At 46.3% G+C, this 14,025-nt stretch overlaps 2 protein-coding genes across 2 annotated transcripts in view; both read right to left on the reverse strand.

Annotated features, from left to right (window-relative positions):
* Positions 1 to 6,870, reverse strand: part of LOC136959945 (calcium/calmodulin-dependent protein kinase type 1D-like) — a 42,155-nt gene extending 35,285 nt beyond the window's left edge. The window contains 1 exon segment of the mRNA XM_067254190.1: positions 6,776 to 6,870. Within this exon segment, the coding sequence (XP_067110291.1) occupies positions 6,776 to 6,870 (95 nt within the window).
* A 2,302-nt stretch (positions 6,871 to 9,172) lies between these two features.
* On the reverse strand, positions 9,173 to 13,914 carry cdc123 (cell division cycle 123 homolog (S. cerevisiae)). The gene is made up of 13 exons (XM_067254405.1): positions 13,805 to 13,914; positions 13,333 to 13,404; positions 13,170 to 13,230; positions 13,043 to 13,075; positions 12,843 to 12,938; positions 12,514 to 12,620; positions 11,908 to 11,959; positions 11,732 to 11,807; positions 11,477 to 11,599; positions 11,264 to 11,292; positions 11,032 to 11,160; positions 10,581 to 10,718; positions 9,173 to 9,946 (listed from the first exon to the last, which is right to left on the reverse strand). The coding sequence occupies exons 1-13, from the start codon at positions 13,912 to 13,914 to the stop codon at positions 9,899 to 9,901; spliced, it is 1,074 nt and encodes a 357-aa protein (XP_067110506.1). The 3' UTR covers positions 9,173 to 9,898.
* Positions 13,915 to 14,025: the final 111 nt, after the last annotated feature.

A 14,025-nucleotide genomic window follows, 5' to 3' on the forward strand; every position in this document is an offset into this window, starting at 1 on the left:
CTGCCATGTGCGGACGTTCGACTCCGTTGGCCGGCAACGCAGACGAGACATCTACCCTTTATATATATCTATGGGGTGACAGGCCAGGGAGAAGTGGCCTCCATGGCAACTGTAGAAGCCAGGTCACATCCTGTCCTGGGTGACCCCTGCACAAACACAGGGTCAGCCCACCTGCCACTAAGTATGAGTCCAGATCGACTGGGACTGGAGAGAGGAGGAGAGGTAGAGAGAGGGATGAGGAGGAGAGGTAGAGAGAGGGATGAGGAGGAGAGGAAGGAAGGAAGAGAGGTAGAGGGAGGGATGAAGAGGAGAGGAAGGAAGGAAAGAAGGGAGGTAGAGGGAGGGATGAAGAGGAGAGGAGGGAAGGAGGAGAGGTAGAGGGAGGGATGAAGAGGAGAGGAGGGAAGGAGGAGAGGTAGAGGGAGGGATGAAGAGGAGAGGAGGGAAGGAGGAGAGGTAGAGATGGATGAGCAGAGGAGAAGCACAGGGGAGATTATGGAAGATGAAGAGAAAAACATAAAAACTACACACACGCACAGACACACACTGCAGGAACGAAACCCTCTACTCTCACCACTGATCTCTACCCTTCCCCTCCCAGGGAGTTAAGTGTCAGCCGTCTCCTCATTCTGGCAGAGCTAGGGAAATCCCTGGAACCAGGTTGTACTGGTTATGATTCAACAGAACTCAAGTCAATTATGCTAAGCAGCTTATGTGGCACTTCCAGTCAGTGGCGGGTTCTGTAGACATTTTCTCACTTCAGGGTGGCCTGGCAACCCACCTTGTACTCGTGGACTGTGGCTCTCTAAGCCACTGGGTTAGGGAAGGGTGAGGTAGAGGATGAAGCGATTAAAGGAGGGGTTGGCATGCATGCCACCGGCAGACACAGATACGCAGGTGGACGGACGGTCTACCTGGGACAGGTGGATCTGGAGGATCCAGTGGCTCTCTCTGACCGATCTGCTGAGGACGCACATGAAGCTCATCTCTCTCACGCCCCATAGATTACCCTGGGATCCCACCTTGTAGAATACCCTGTAGAATACCCTGTGGGATACCACCTTGTAGAATACCCTGTAGAATACCCTGAGAAACCGGCTTGTAGAATACCCTGTGGGATACCGGCTTGTAGAATACCCTGTAGAATACCCTGGGATACCGCCTTGTAGAATACCCTGTAGAATACCCTGAGAAACCGGCTTGTAGAATACCCTGTGGGATACCGGCTTGTAGAATACCCTGTGGGATACCGGCTTGTAGAATACCCTGTGGGATACCGGCTTGTAGAATACCCTGTAGAATACCCTATGGGATACCGGCTTGTAGAATACCCTGTGGGATACCGGCTTGTAGAATACCCTGTGGGATACCGGCTTGTAGAATACCCTGTAGAATACCCTGTAGAATACCGGCTTGTAGAATGCAGGCAGCTTTTATGTATACACCGCAATGAGGGTGGTAGGAATCTGTGTCTGTGTCTTCTTGTATGTGGTTGCAGGTGTGTCTTTACGCTTGTGTGTGTGTGTGTGTGTGTGTGTGTGGCTGACAAAGCCAACAATGCTGCAGGAAAAAACAGTTTCTTCTCTGATGAGAGGCACTATTTACCATGTCAGTTTCCTCTGCTGCTCCAGATATCCTGGCTGCTGTGACATTCATTTAGTCTGCAATTACACTTTCCCCCTACAACATCTCCTGAGCCTGGTGGAAACTGTAGCCAAGTGTGGCGTGTGTGTGTGTGTGTGTATAGACAAGTGACCATCAGTTGCAATGCTGCAATGCCTCCCAGTATTATTAGCGCATACCCTCATAGGGATGGGGATGTTGGCAGGCTGGTTGTAACTGTCGAAGCAGACACGATAATGGACGAATGTTTATGATCATAAATACTCACAGCTAAATACTCACAGTTCTGATCGTAAAACATAGGCAGGAAAGAGAGTCCCATATGTCTGAACCGTCCTGGCAAGCCTGAACAGGCCTGAACAACAGGTTCTGAAGTGGCCAATCAGGTGGGACACACTCCTCCCTCTTTACACCAATCCAAACAGAGGAAATGATGGATGCTGAAGAGATTTGTTTTTATTAGATCTCAGAGAATATCAAGATGGGAAAAACTGTGGAGAAACAGTGACTTCACTTTCCTACAGCCGTGGCCAGGGACCACTGGTTTGAAAGACTATGTTAGTGTGTGTTTGATTGTGTGTGTGTGTGAGTGTGTGTGTGTGTGAGTGTGTGTGTCTGTGTGTGTCAGTGTGTGGGCGTAGGATTGTGTGTGTGTGTGTGTGTGTGAGTGTGTGTGATTGTGTGTGTGTCAACCATGGCTACTGAGATGCTGTCAAGGTAATTTGAGATTAAGTCATTCAGTCCTAATCTAGCCTAGAGTCCCAGGATCTGGTCATGCCAGCAGACAAACACAAGCAACCAGACCAAACAAGATGGACTGGATCAGAAGTGGAAGAAACAGATGGTTTAGAGGGAGGAGCGAAGGGAGGTATTGGGCAACTTGAGAAAAGAGGGGATGGAGAAATGGAGGGATTGAGAGGTAATCCTTTTCTCTATCCTCCAATCAAGACGTCCGATTACCATCCACTCACAAACCATCAGAAAGCGCTTTTCTCATTGTCTAACAATCTGTATGTGTGTGTGTGTCTCTCTGTCTCTAACACACACACAGTATAGACAAAATCGTGTTTAACTATGCCCTTCTGATCCTTGATCTTCTGATATACTTTCTATTTGCACTATTTGTAAGTCGTTTTGGATATAACATTTAGTCATTTAGCAGACACTCTTATCCAGAGCGACTTACAGTAAGTACAGGGACATTCCCCCCGAGGCAAGTAGGGTGAAGTGCCTTGCCCAAGGACACAATGTCATTTTGCACGGCCGGGAATCGAACTGGCAACCTTCAGATTACTAGCCCGATTCCATAACCGCTCAGCCACCTGACTCCTTATATAAGTGTCTGCTAAATGAATAATATGTCAAAAATGTAACGTGTGAGACTGACTTGTGACTGATCTTGACACACATTCTTCATTCCACAACTATCATAGGTCAAACATATCCCTCCCTTCATCCCTCCATCCTTTCATCCCTCCCTCCACTCATCCCTCTATCCCTGAAAAACTGTGCTCCTTTATTCTCCGTGTCTGCACAGCAGGGGATAAGAGTTAGGTCATAGAAAGTCACAAGGATTTCAAACTCAGGCCAGTAGGGACATACAGTATAAACACGGAGAACGGAGAGTGAGAAAGAGATAGAGCTAGAGAGAGAGGGAGAAAGAGGTAGAGAAAGGTAGAGAGAGGTCGAGAAAGAGAGAGGGGTAGAGAAAGGTAGAGAGAGAGAGAGAGAGAGAGGGAGGTGTAGAGAAAGAGAAAGAGAGAGAGAGAGAGAGAGAGAGAGAGAGAGAGAGAGAGAGAGAGAGAGAGGAGAGAGAGGGGGGAGAGGGGGACTGCAGTCCCAGAAAGAACACAATACCAGGAGTCAGGAAGTAGAGCACTCAATTAAGGCCAGCATGGCCTAGATGATACACACTCCCACAATGCACTCCTGCTTAGTCCTCTCTGACTCTGTCTTTAGTTCTCTAACCACATGTCCCACCTTTCTCTCATCTGCCCCTTTGTCCTTTTATCTGAGCCTCTTTCTCACCCTCCCTCCCTTCATCTCTCTCTCCATCTCTCTCTCTCTCTCTCTGACTTTCTCCTGTTGAGAGGTGTGGCCTAACTGCAGTGTACCTGCCTGCTGCAGCACGCTTGCAGCATGACCACAGGCTTCTGGTGTTGAATAATTCAACACACACACACACCGTCACACACACACAGGGAGAGAGATATAAGACACCAAGGATGGCATCACACACACACACACACACCCACAGGGGGAGAGAAATAAAACACCAAAGATGGCCTCACACACACACAAACACACACACACAAGCACAGACCTGTCACTGCATCCACCACTAGAAAATGCTAAATGGCTCCAGAAATATTGAGTCAGCATTTGGGTCAGGCTAGGTAGAGAGCTGGAGGCCGGCAGCCAATCAGCCGGCCTGCCACTCTGCCAGTCAGTCAGCCAATCCGCCAGCCAGCCAGTCATCCAGTCAACAAGCCAGCTAGCTAGCCATTCAGCCAACCAACAAGCAAGCCAGTCATCTTGTCAGCAAGCCAGTCAATCCGCCAGCCAGCCGGTCATCCAGTCAACAAGCCAGCTAGCTAGCCAGTCATCCAGTCAACAAGCCAGCTAGCTAGCCAGTCATCCAGTCAGCAAGCAAGTCAATCCGCCAGCCAGCCAGTCATTCAGTCAACAAGCCAGCTAGCTAGCCATTCAGTCAACAAGCCAGCTAGCTAGCCATTCAGCCAGCCAACAAGCAAGCCAGTCATCCAGTCAACAAGCCAGCTAGCTAGCCATTCAGCCAGCCAACAAGCAAGCCAGTCATCCAGTCAACAAGCCAGCTAGCTAGCCATTCAGCCAGCCAACAAGCAAGCCAGTCATCCAGTCAGCAAGCCAGTCAATCAGCCAGCCAGCCAATCAACAAGTCAGCAATCCAGTCAATCAGCCAGCAAGCCAGTTACCCAGCCTCTGCATTACCTCACATCACCTCTCCAAATCAGTTGGCTAACTCCCTCCACCAATAGCAGCCAAGGCTCCCAGCTAAAGCCAATACAGGCTGCAGCTTGTGTAACTGCCATCGACAGTCTCTCTCACGCTGTCCCTCATCCAGCCTGCAGCCCAACCTGACCAGGGCCGAACTACTTTGCTGACCGAGGAACTCCACAACAACCCTGCTTGTTCCGTTTCTAAAGGGGAGGAGGCCCAGGTCGAGGACTCCTTTCCAGTTGCCGTGGGGCTTCTGGGAGATGTCGGCCCGCTCCTGGGTTTTACTAGATGAAAAAAAAACACTAATCTACGTAGCTCTATTTATGAAGGTGAGGTCATGCTTTGGTGTCACAACAACAAGCTCAGGGAGTCACACTAAAATCCACCTTCCCTGAACAGAGAGGGAGAGAGAAAGAGAGGGAGAGAGAAAGAGAGGGAGAGAGGAAGGATAGAGGGGGCAGGGACATTGATGAGTTATGACAGTTTGGGAAAAGCTCAGCAACTGTCCTCCTTTTCTCTCTCTCTCTCTCTCTCTCTCTCTCTCTCTCTCTCTCTCTCTCTCTCTCTCTCTCTCTCTCTCTCTCTCTCTCTCTCCTCTCCACCTTGCTCCGTCACTCCCCTCCTCTTCTGCCCTCTCCTCCTCCTCCATCTGTTGGGAGCAGGTATTGGTTGAGAAACCAGAACAGGTTTCTAAGCTATACACAAATCACTCTGACTTAACTATGCCACACAGACCCCTTCTCTCCCTCTCTCACTCTCTTTCTTTCTCTCTCTCTCTCACCGCTCCCTCATCTCTCTCTTTCTCTGTCACTCATCTCTTCGCTTGCCTCCCTCTTGTTTTTTGCTGATGGGGGGAGAAAGCACCCTGCAGGAAGAGTACAAAGGCTGATCGGACCTCTGGTTAATATGTCTCCACTGTCTGCTAAACTAGATCACACGCAAACATGTCGTCAACCGCCGTCCGACATGTCACATGTTCATGTACACATCCGTGCTTGTGTGTATCTGTGTGTGTGTGTGTGTGTACATTATGAGGGTGTGTGTGTGCTCATGCCCAGATCGCCATACTGTGTCCAAATCGGAACGGTTGCCATGGAGCAGAAGGGAGAGCAGATCTCTGCGTTCGGCCCAAGTAAACGCCAGGTCAGAGGTCACAGGAAAAGCTGTTTTCAGCAGGTCACCACACCAACACACAAACAAATGGATGTCAAGGCTACCAAGCAGACATCACCACCAAGAGACGTCATACCTGCAGTCTTACCCGTAGAACAACAGGATTGTGTTTTAATTTAAAAACACGTCTAAGGCTCTTATTATTAGAAAACGAGGGGCAGAGGGTAATAATGGGAGTGTTGCCCCGTTTGCTCCAAAGGCGCATTTGGGGACAGATGGTGAATGATGGACCTGCGTGTCCACACACTGGGGACATTTATTATGAGAAACCGGTGACTGGATTGAGCTAGAAAATGTTTGTAATCTTTTAAATCTCACCATCGTGTCACTATCGTTACTCCGAATACGCAAAATGATGAAACTACTTCTAACTACAGAGGTTTTCTCTCTTCCCTTAATCCGGTTGAGTTAATCCAACCCACCCCCTTCTCCAAATAAACATACGGAGTCTCCACTGGTAATACTGATACAGACGGAAAATTGACACCACAGCACCCTTTCGAATATCATTTACTTAATAATTTGACAGTCCGTTGCGGGGACATTTTGCTCTACATTCGTCTGTTATGCTTGGAGGCATACTGGACGCCTGCGTATCCAAATGTCGTTCATATATTGGCAGTAGCCTATAACATATGTTCTTGAACTCCGGCGATAAGACAAGACAAAAATGCCATTAGGCTACAGTACTAATATTTGTGTAGCATTATTCCCATGAAACCGAGTAACCTAGGCTTTCATTCGCAGGCTGTTTACACTGTGCCAGAACTACTATTGTTATCAAGCACACACAACAAATCTACCAACCCTTTTGAAAGCTATTTGAAAGCTAACTATTTCGTGGAAAGATCCATGATAATTGTATCAAAACTGATATGGCACATTTGATAACAATGCGAACGAATGTCCCACACCGTAACAAAGTTTCAACTGTCTATGCCTTAAGTTATTTTTGCTCTGACAAATGAATGCTGATTAAGGTCTACAGTAGGCTACTTACGTTCCGAGGATCTCTTTCAATTCAAATATTATCTTTATGTCGTCCACTTGTTTTTTCCACGACCCTTTCCCAGAGTCTCCATTCTCCCGAGCCATGGTGATGAAACCGAAAAAAAACGGGGCAAACGAAGCTCTATGAGTCTCACAGCCCCTGAGCGATGCCGTTTTCCCACGCTTGGAGTTACACGCTTCCTGCTCGTGAAGCTCAGAACCATGTGTTAGCTCGAGACGAAACAGAGAACCTTCAGTCAGTGTCTGTCAGTCCTCCACAAATGTAACGGTAACACACAGGCTGTATCTTGTGTTTAATCCTTTATGTCTGCCTTGTTGTCCGTTTGACCGACAACCAACCGTCGGGGGTTGCAACTGCAATGATCTAACTGCTGGATTATCTATTTGACGTAAATTGCTCGCTTTGTCGTTTTCATAAACACTTCCGTTTAATCATTTCGGTGAGATGATTGTGTTCCTCCCTTCAGCGGTGCATCACCTTTTGAGTGGACAATTATTTCATCTCGCATGCTGCTTGCCATCGGTTGTTATGGCAATGTGATAGCGGCAAGTTGCTCATCATCTCCCGACCTGTCCGCGTTGCGCACAACTGTGTCTATGTGAGTGCGCGCGCGCCCGTGCATACGAGTCTGTAGAAGTGTTACTCGATGTTAAGAGACTCAATAGATAATTCGCAATGCACCAAAACGCTTCAGTCAAAATGTCCTTAATTATTTTGTATGTTGACCGAAACACGTTGTTTGGTACATCATGCAGCCTTCTGTAATCTCGTGCCTGTTTTGACAGGACACGTAGACATAGAACGATCAAATAAGTGTGTGTTGGGACATGAGCAGTTTCAGACTGAAAATTAGGACATCTGACTTGGGCTCATCACATGACTGAATTTGAGGGATTATGTTGTCTATGTGCAGTTTCATTACATGCATGACAAGCCTATGTTTTACCCAAACTCATTCATTCAGGCATAATAAGATACATTTCATTATATGGGCAGCAATTGTTATGATATTAATTTCTCTCTCACACACACGCACACACACACACGCACACACACACGCACACACACACACACACGCACACACGCACACACACACGAGTGAGGCTGCTGCTGATGGATCACAATGCTCCATCCTTTCTCTGCCATAACGTCCTTGGAGGGTGAATGTTTTTGTGATTAAAAAAGGGGAAAACCACATAAAATCAGTGAGTGGCAGCGACGGTGACGGTGGAGGCTGTGTGCTCCACTCTCAGGGCTCATGAGTATTCCAGCTGCAAACTACTGCAGTTGCCTCTCAGCTCAGGAAAATCTTTCTCCTTTTCTGTCCATCCCCTCCCTCGCTCCCTTTCTCTTTAAAACCTAGCTCTGAGTCAGCAAGTCTCTGAAGTTTGATTATTCAAGTCTCCCCCCCCCCCCCCTCCCTAACTGTCCCCACTCCCATCCCCCCATCCCACCCCCTTCCTCTCAAAGATGATTACTCAAGCTTGGCTGGGTGAGGACAGGTAGAATTGATGTCCATCTTGGCAAGCCGTTTGACGAATGAGAGATGGAGGGAGGGGCTTGGAGGAGGAGGGGGAGGGGGCGCTCGTTGCTCTCTTTCAGAAGCTCGTCCGCTACCCTGCAGCACCCCCGGTTAAGTGGATGAACGTGGCGATGCTGATGTCATCCTTCACCCCACCATGCAGAGACACTGTGACCAAAACATCTTGTGTGCACTAGTCAGGGACATTCTCTCAAGCCCACACGATCACAATCTTTACAATTCATCAGATAGGACTTTTCTAATGTCATATATTACAGATGCCTCATGAACTAATGATGGATTAAGCAGGCCTTTGAAGGAGCTGTCTTATTGTTTCTATCGGGTCCATACTAAAATGCTTCAGTCTCACGTTACCCATGCCTGATTCTAAGGGAATGCTGCCCCCTATAGGCCAACAGTGGTATAACATTAGTTTTATCACAGAGGGCAGCTGAATACTGTGGAAGCAAATCAGTGACATGTTTTACATTTTAAAAGGAATTGAATACTTAATATTGAAATTGTAACACTGCTGAATTTCTTGGTTTTGAATTCACCTCTTGAAATTCAACCTTATTTCAAATCGAAATATTAATTTATTTCAATGTAAAAAAAATTTTTCAATGTATTTCAATGTAAAAAAAAAAAACCTTTAATTTTTTTCCCTCAGATTTTAAAGAGGTGAATTCAAAACCCCCAAATCTGGTAGTGTTTAAATTTCAATAAGTATTCCATGCCTTTTAAAATTCAAAACATGAAGTCACTGATTTGCTTCCATAGAATACTGTTTGTGCCGACTTGATGAAATTCTTTAAAGGATTCTTCAATTCCTATTGACCAAAAACAGAGACAGGGAAACATGATGTAAGCCACGCATTTATTAACCAATCAGAACCCCTGTTATCCACAAACATGTTAAAACTAAACAAAGAAAACAAAAAAAATACTTTTACAGGAACGAAAGATGATGGGATACATGAATGCTTATAACATCATGCACAAATGTTCATATTGCTATTAAAGTGTCTATAGCATCCTTTCCCCCCCTAAAATGTACTTTATGTGAAGTGAATGTGTGACTGAGCGGCTTGTGTGTATGCTAACCTTCTGGGATACTGATTACGTTAATTAAATAACACTGCACATACATACCATGATAAGACTAATTTCTTTCAGAGCTGCACTACAAAGCCAGTCATTATTTAGTGCTGCTATCTGTGCGAGCCCACAGCCCTCTGAGAACACGAAGTTCCAGTATTTACAGAAGAAAAACAGGAGACCCACAGAACAGAGAGATTTGCTTAAACTAGTCCTTCTGCATGACCTTTATGCATAAAGATCTCGAACAAGTGGAAGACACACTATATGGTAAATGAAGCCAGACTACATGACGCTTGGCTTCCGGGTCAAATCCACTCTATTCTAGTCCCACACAGAACATTCTCTCTGTAACAGACAGATTACTTTTTTTAATCTCCCTTTTGTTCATTGACTTTAATCCAGGGGCAAAGGGTAAAATAGAATGTTTACAGACCAAGTTGTCTACATGCAACAACAGTGTACGTGGGTCTCTGTTGCATGGATGTAGGTCACTGTTGTGCCTCCTCTTCCTCCTCTTCCTCCTGCTGGTTCTTCTTCTGCAAGGAGGAGTGAGAAGGTCAGACTACAGACACAGTGAGTGGTTAAGGAAGTGTCTTATCTCTGATGTGTTTGGGACCTGTCCTACGTTGTTTGACAGTTGGCAAATGTTTGGCCAGGGTATGTGTGTGTGTGTGTGAGGGTTGCATAACGAGTCAACAAAAGGTTATAAAAATATTTGTCTTTGGTGGAGTGTTGTTACAGTAAACGGCCGTCAAAGACAGTAAAACCGTTAAGCAGTGTTTCCCCAAGGTTTACAGCTTTGGGGGGGGAGGGGGACACACACAAGAGACATGGTCGCCCGACAGAAATGACATGCCGTCGTGTAAATAAGATAAATAACATAAGGCCATTTAGTTTGTTTAATAAAAGAGCAAACTATAGACCTGTTTTATAGAAAAGGTAACCTTAAATGACTTATTTTGTGATCTGACGCTATATATATATATTTTTTTTAATTACAAAATTAACTTGACCTTCCAGGGGGGGGGCGGGGGGTGCCGTTGGGGGGGGGCGCCCCCCTAATATAATGGTAGGGGAAACACTGCGTTAAGAGTTTCTAAAGCGAGACTTGGATATCACTCCTGTTTGGGTGTCCCCTTCCTGCTTCCTGGAAGAACGAGCTGCTCTCACCAGTTTGAGGAAGTCGATGAGCTTGTAGGCGTCCTCGCCGCTAGACAGGTCCACAAAGTCACGGGGGATCCTGTAGCTCAGACAGGGGCTCGGCTGAACTGTCACCTCGCTGGTGGTGTGGCGGAACACAGGGGACTCCTGGACACACACACACACACAGTTTGCACCATAGCAGCTTGTGGGAGGATCTGGTTAACGTGGACAGCGGTGATGTCAGAGGGATATCAGAGGGAGTCAGGTGGCTGAGTGGTTAGGGAATCGGGCTAGTAATCAGAAGGTTGCTAGTTCGATTCCCGGCTATGCCAACCAAATTACGTTGTGTCCTTGGGCAAGGCACTTCACCCTACTTGCCTCGGGGAGAATGTCCCTGTACTTACTGTAAGTCGCTCTGGATAAGAGCGTCTGCTAAATGACTAAATGTAAATGTAAATATCACAGAATAGTCATTCACCTGCTGGGCTGTGTCCCCCTCTTCCTGATTGGCAGATAGGCTGTTCCCTGAGGTTAGCTCCTCCCACGAGAAGAGAAGAGAATCGGTGACCTCACCAAAAGGGTTCAGATCGATCAGCCACACCTTTCCCTGTGACACACATAAACATGGGTTGAAAACCCCCTGAGACAGACACAAAGGTACAACAACATGGTTGGATGTCAAATATACAATAAAGAAATATATTACTAACCCAGCTGTCTCTGTAGACGTCCAAAACAACTGGGAAAAAAAAAATATTACGGCATATTACGGTCAATCATCGATAAAATGCAGATAATGCAGCATACTACACAGAGACTGGAGAGACTGTGGAGACACTAGAGAGAGATGGCAGATAGACTAGAGATAGACCGCAGATCGACTACAGAGAGACTGCAGATAGACTGAAGAGAGAAAGACTCACAGTCTTCCTCCAGGAAGCGGTGCTGGATGTTCTGGCTGAAGAACTCCTGAATGGACTGGGAGATCTGAGCCTCCTGCTTAGAAACGTGGTGGTAGTGCTGGGTGTAGTCTCTCTGAGAGATACCTGCAGGAGACACACAGAGAAGGATACACACACACAAACGGATGCTTATTCAATCTGATAGCCTATCGCTTTCAGTTCACTACCGGGGGGGGCAAGACGATGTAAAGAATATGCTCCTCTACTCCTCCTCACCTATCAGTTTGTTCTCTTTGACGAAACACCTGAACTCCCCTCCAGGGATCAACTCACTCCACTTCCTGAGGACCAGCTGCAGAGCACAGCAGCACAGCTCTGTCAGCACTGAACGAGAAGCTGTGAGACACTAAAGATCCCAACCATGTGTGTGTGTGTGTGTGTGTGTATCCTACTTCATAGTTGATAGGTGGATCCGGAGTGTCCCGGTCGCTGCAGTGAAGGAATCTGTAGAGGGAGGAAAACAATCAATCAAGACTGACAGTACACACCACACACACACACACACACACCACATACACACACCACACACACAAAATCAATGAGAGCTGCATCCCATGCATCAACGGCCTCGGTACGTTTTAGAGCGTTGTAAATCAACCAGCTAATTAAGTGTTGCCTATACCAGGGCTGCAACAACCAGGCGTTGTAACCCAAGAGAAGAAGTCAATCTGAAGCAGGGGTCCGTCTCTCACAACCTCTCTGACAGGACAGCTGATCCCTGCCCTCCAGAGCTCCAGCTGCGGATAGGAGACCGAGACGTCTGAAATCACCCCATCGCAAAAAAGTCAGCTAAAGGGAGTCAGATGGCTGAGCGGTTAGGGAATCGGGCTACTAATCAGAAGGTTGCCAGTTCGATTCTTGTCTGTGCCAAATGACGTTGTGTCCTTGGGCACTTCACCCTACTTGCCTCAGGGGAATGTCCCTGTACTTACTGTAAGTGGCTCTGGATAAGAGTGTCTGCTAAATGACTAAATGTAAATAGCTGCGTGCGTTCTTACGGCTGTGTGAGGTCGTGGGTGATGAAGTCAGAGCTCTTGAATAGCAGGAAGATATCGCTTAGACTCTGACACTGCAGGGAGCTGTTCAGAGCAATCCAGTTAGCGTCCTAGAAGGAGAGGAAGGGGTAGGGAGAGTGAACAGAAGAGAAGGAGGGAGAAATATTCAAAGATAAATCATCAGGAATGACCACATTGCAAATTCTCTCAGTGGCCTTTGTATGTGTTTGAATGACAGGTTGTAGTCTTGTCTATGGAAAAATATCTATACAGTATTTAACCTGAGTTACACAGAGAAGTCTGGAATCTAGAGCTGTCAGAGAGATATGTACCCGTGGGGCGCTCCAGTTTAGCTTGGGAAAGACTCGCCCTCCAAGGGTGTTAATGGCCTCCAACACTTTGGAATTGAATTCTGGGAACTCCGGAGCCTAAAACACACAGCCAAGCCTTATTTATACACACACTAGCAAGCAGCAGTTTAGATTAATAAACAGATATAAATATTTAAACAGATATGTGTATGTTGACTTACTATGACAGTGGTGGTTGTCTCATCATCTGACCACTTTTGATTTAGGGGATGAAAACGAAACACCAATAAATAACGTATTTATCAAATTGAAGATCGTTCATCTACAGTTCAGTTTTTTGGTCTGTACCTGAATGTCCTCTTCTGCCTCTGAATCACTGTTAGTTTGGTTTTGCTGTGTGCTGTTGTCCCTATAAAGAATAAACATTAACTGTGAGTTTGTTTAGGTGTGTGTGTGCATATGCATGTGTGTGCGCGTGTGAATGGCTGGGTGCATGTGTTTCTGTGCTTACCCCCCAGAAACTACCAGTGTTCCATCGTCCAGTAAATAATCAATTACATTCTGAGGCAGCGGAAGAATCAAACTACAAAAAAGAATGGATAGGATCATCACTATCTACGACAACCATGACAACGGATAAATCACACAAAATAATTAGCGGCATGCTACACTACATCTATTTGACAGGTGTGCATTTATTGGATAACTTTGTTATCCCCGTTGTCCCTGGATACTGTGACAGGCATCTAGTCTAAAGGATCCGGATTATTGTCTCAGGCCAAATAAAGGAAAAAGAAAGTCACTCTCACAATAAGCAAAAATCTTCGCAAATGTTAACTGTAAGACTTGGCAAGTGCACAACTGCACAACGTTAGCAAGCGAATATAGCTATTTTAGCTGCCGTGTCAATGTTAGCATTTATTTTTGGGGCGAAACCATTAACAACATGTTCAACTCTATGCTTGTCAGATGTACGGGTTTACCTTTTGATAGTATGTTTCTTAAATATCGGATACCAGGCCGAAAACTGACAGTTGACAACTTGCTCCTTCTTCATGCTGCAATTCCTGTACCGGAAGTTAAGTGTGTCCATCTATACTTTCCGTATAGAACTAATAAATACGTCCTATTTGATCGTCAGAGACTCTCCAACGAACCGAATCTAAAGGTACTTGCGATATTTCTGTCTAAATACATGTAAAAG

This window comes from Osmerus mordax, chromosome 17 (assembly GCF_038355195.1).
Source record: "Osmerus mordax isolate fOsmMor3 chromosome 17, fOsmMor3.pri, whole genome shotgun sequence".
Classification (NCBI taxonomy): Eukaryota; Metazoa; Chordata; class Actinopteri; order Osmeriformes; family Osmeridae; genus Osmerus; species Osmerus mordax.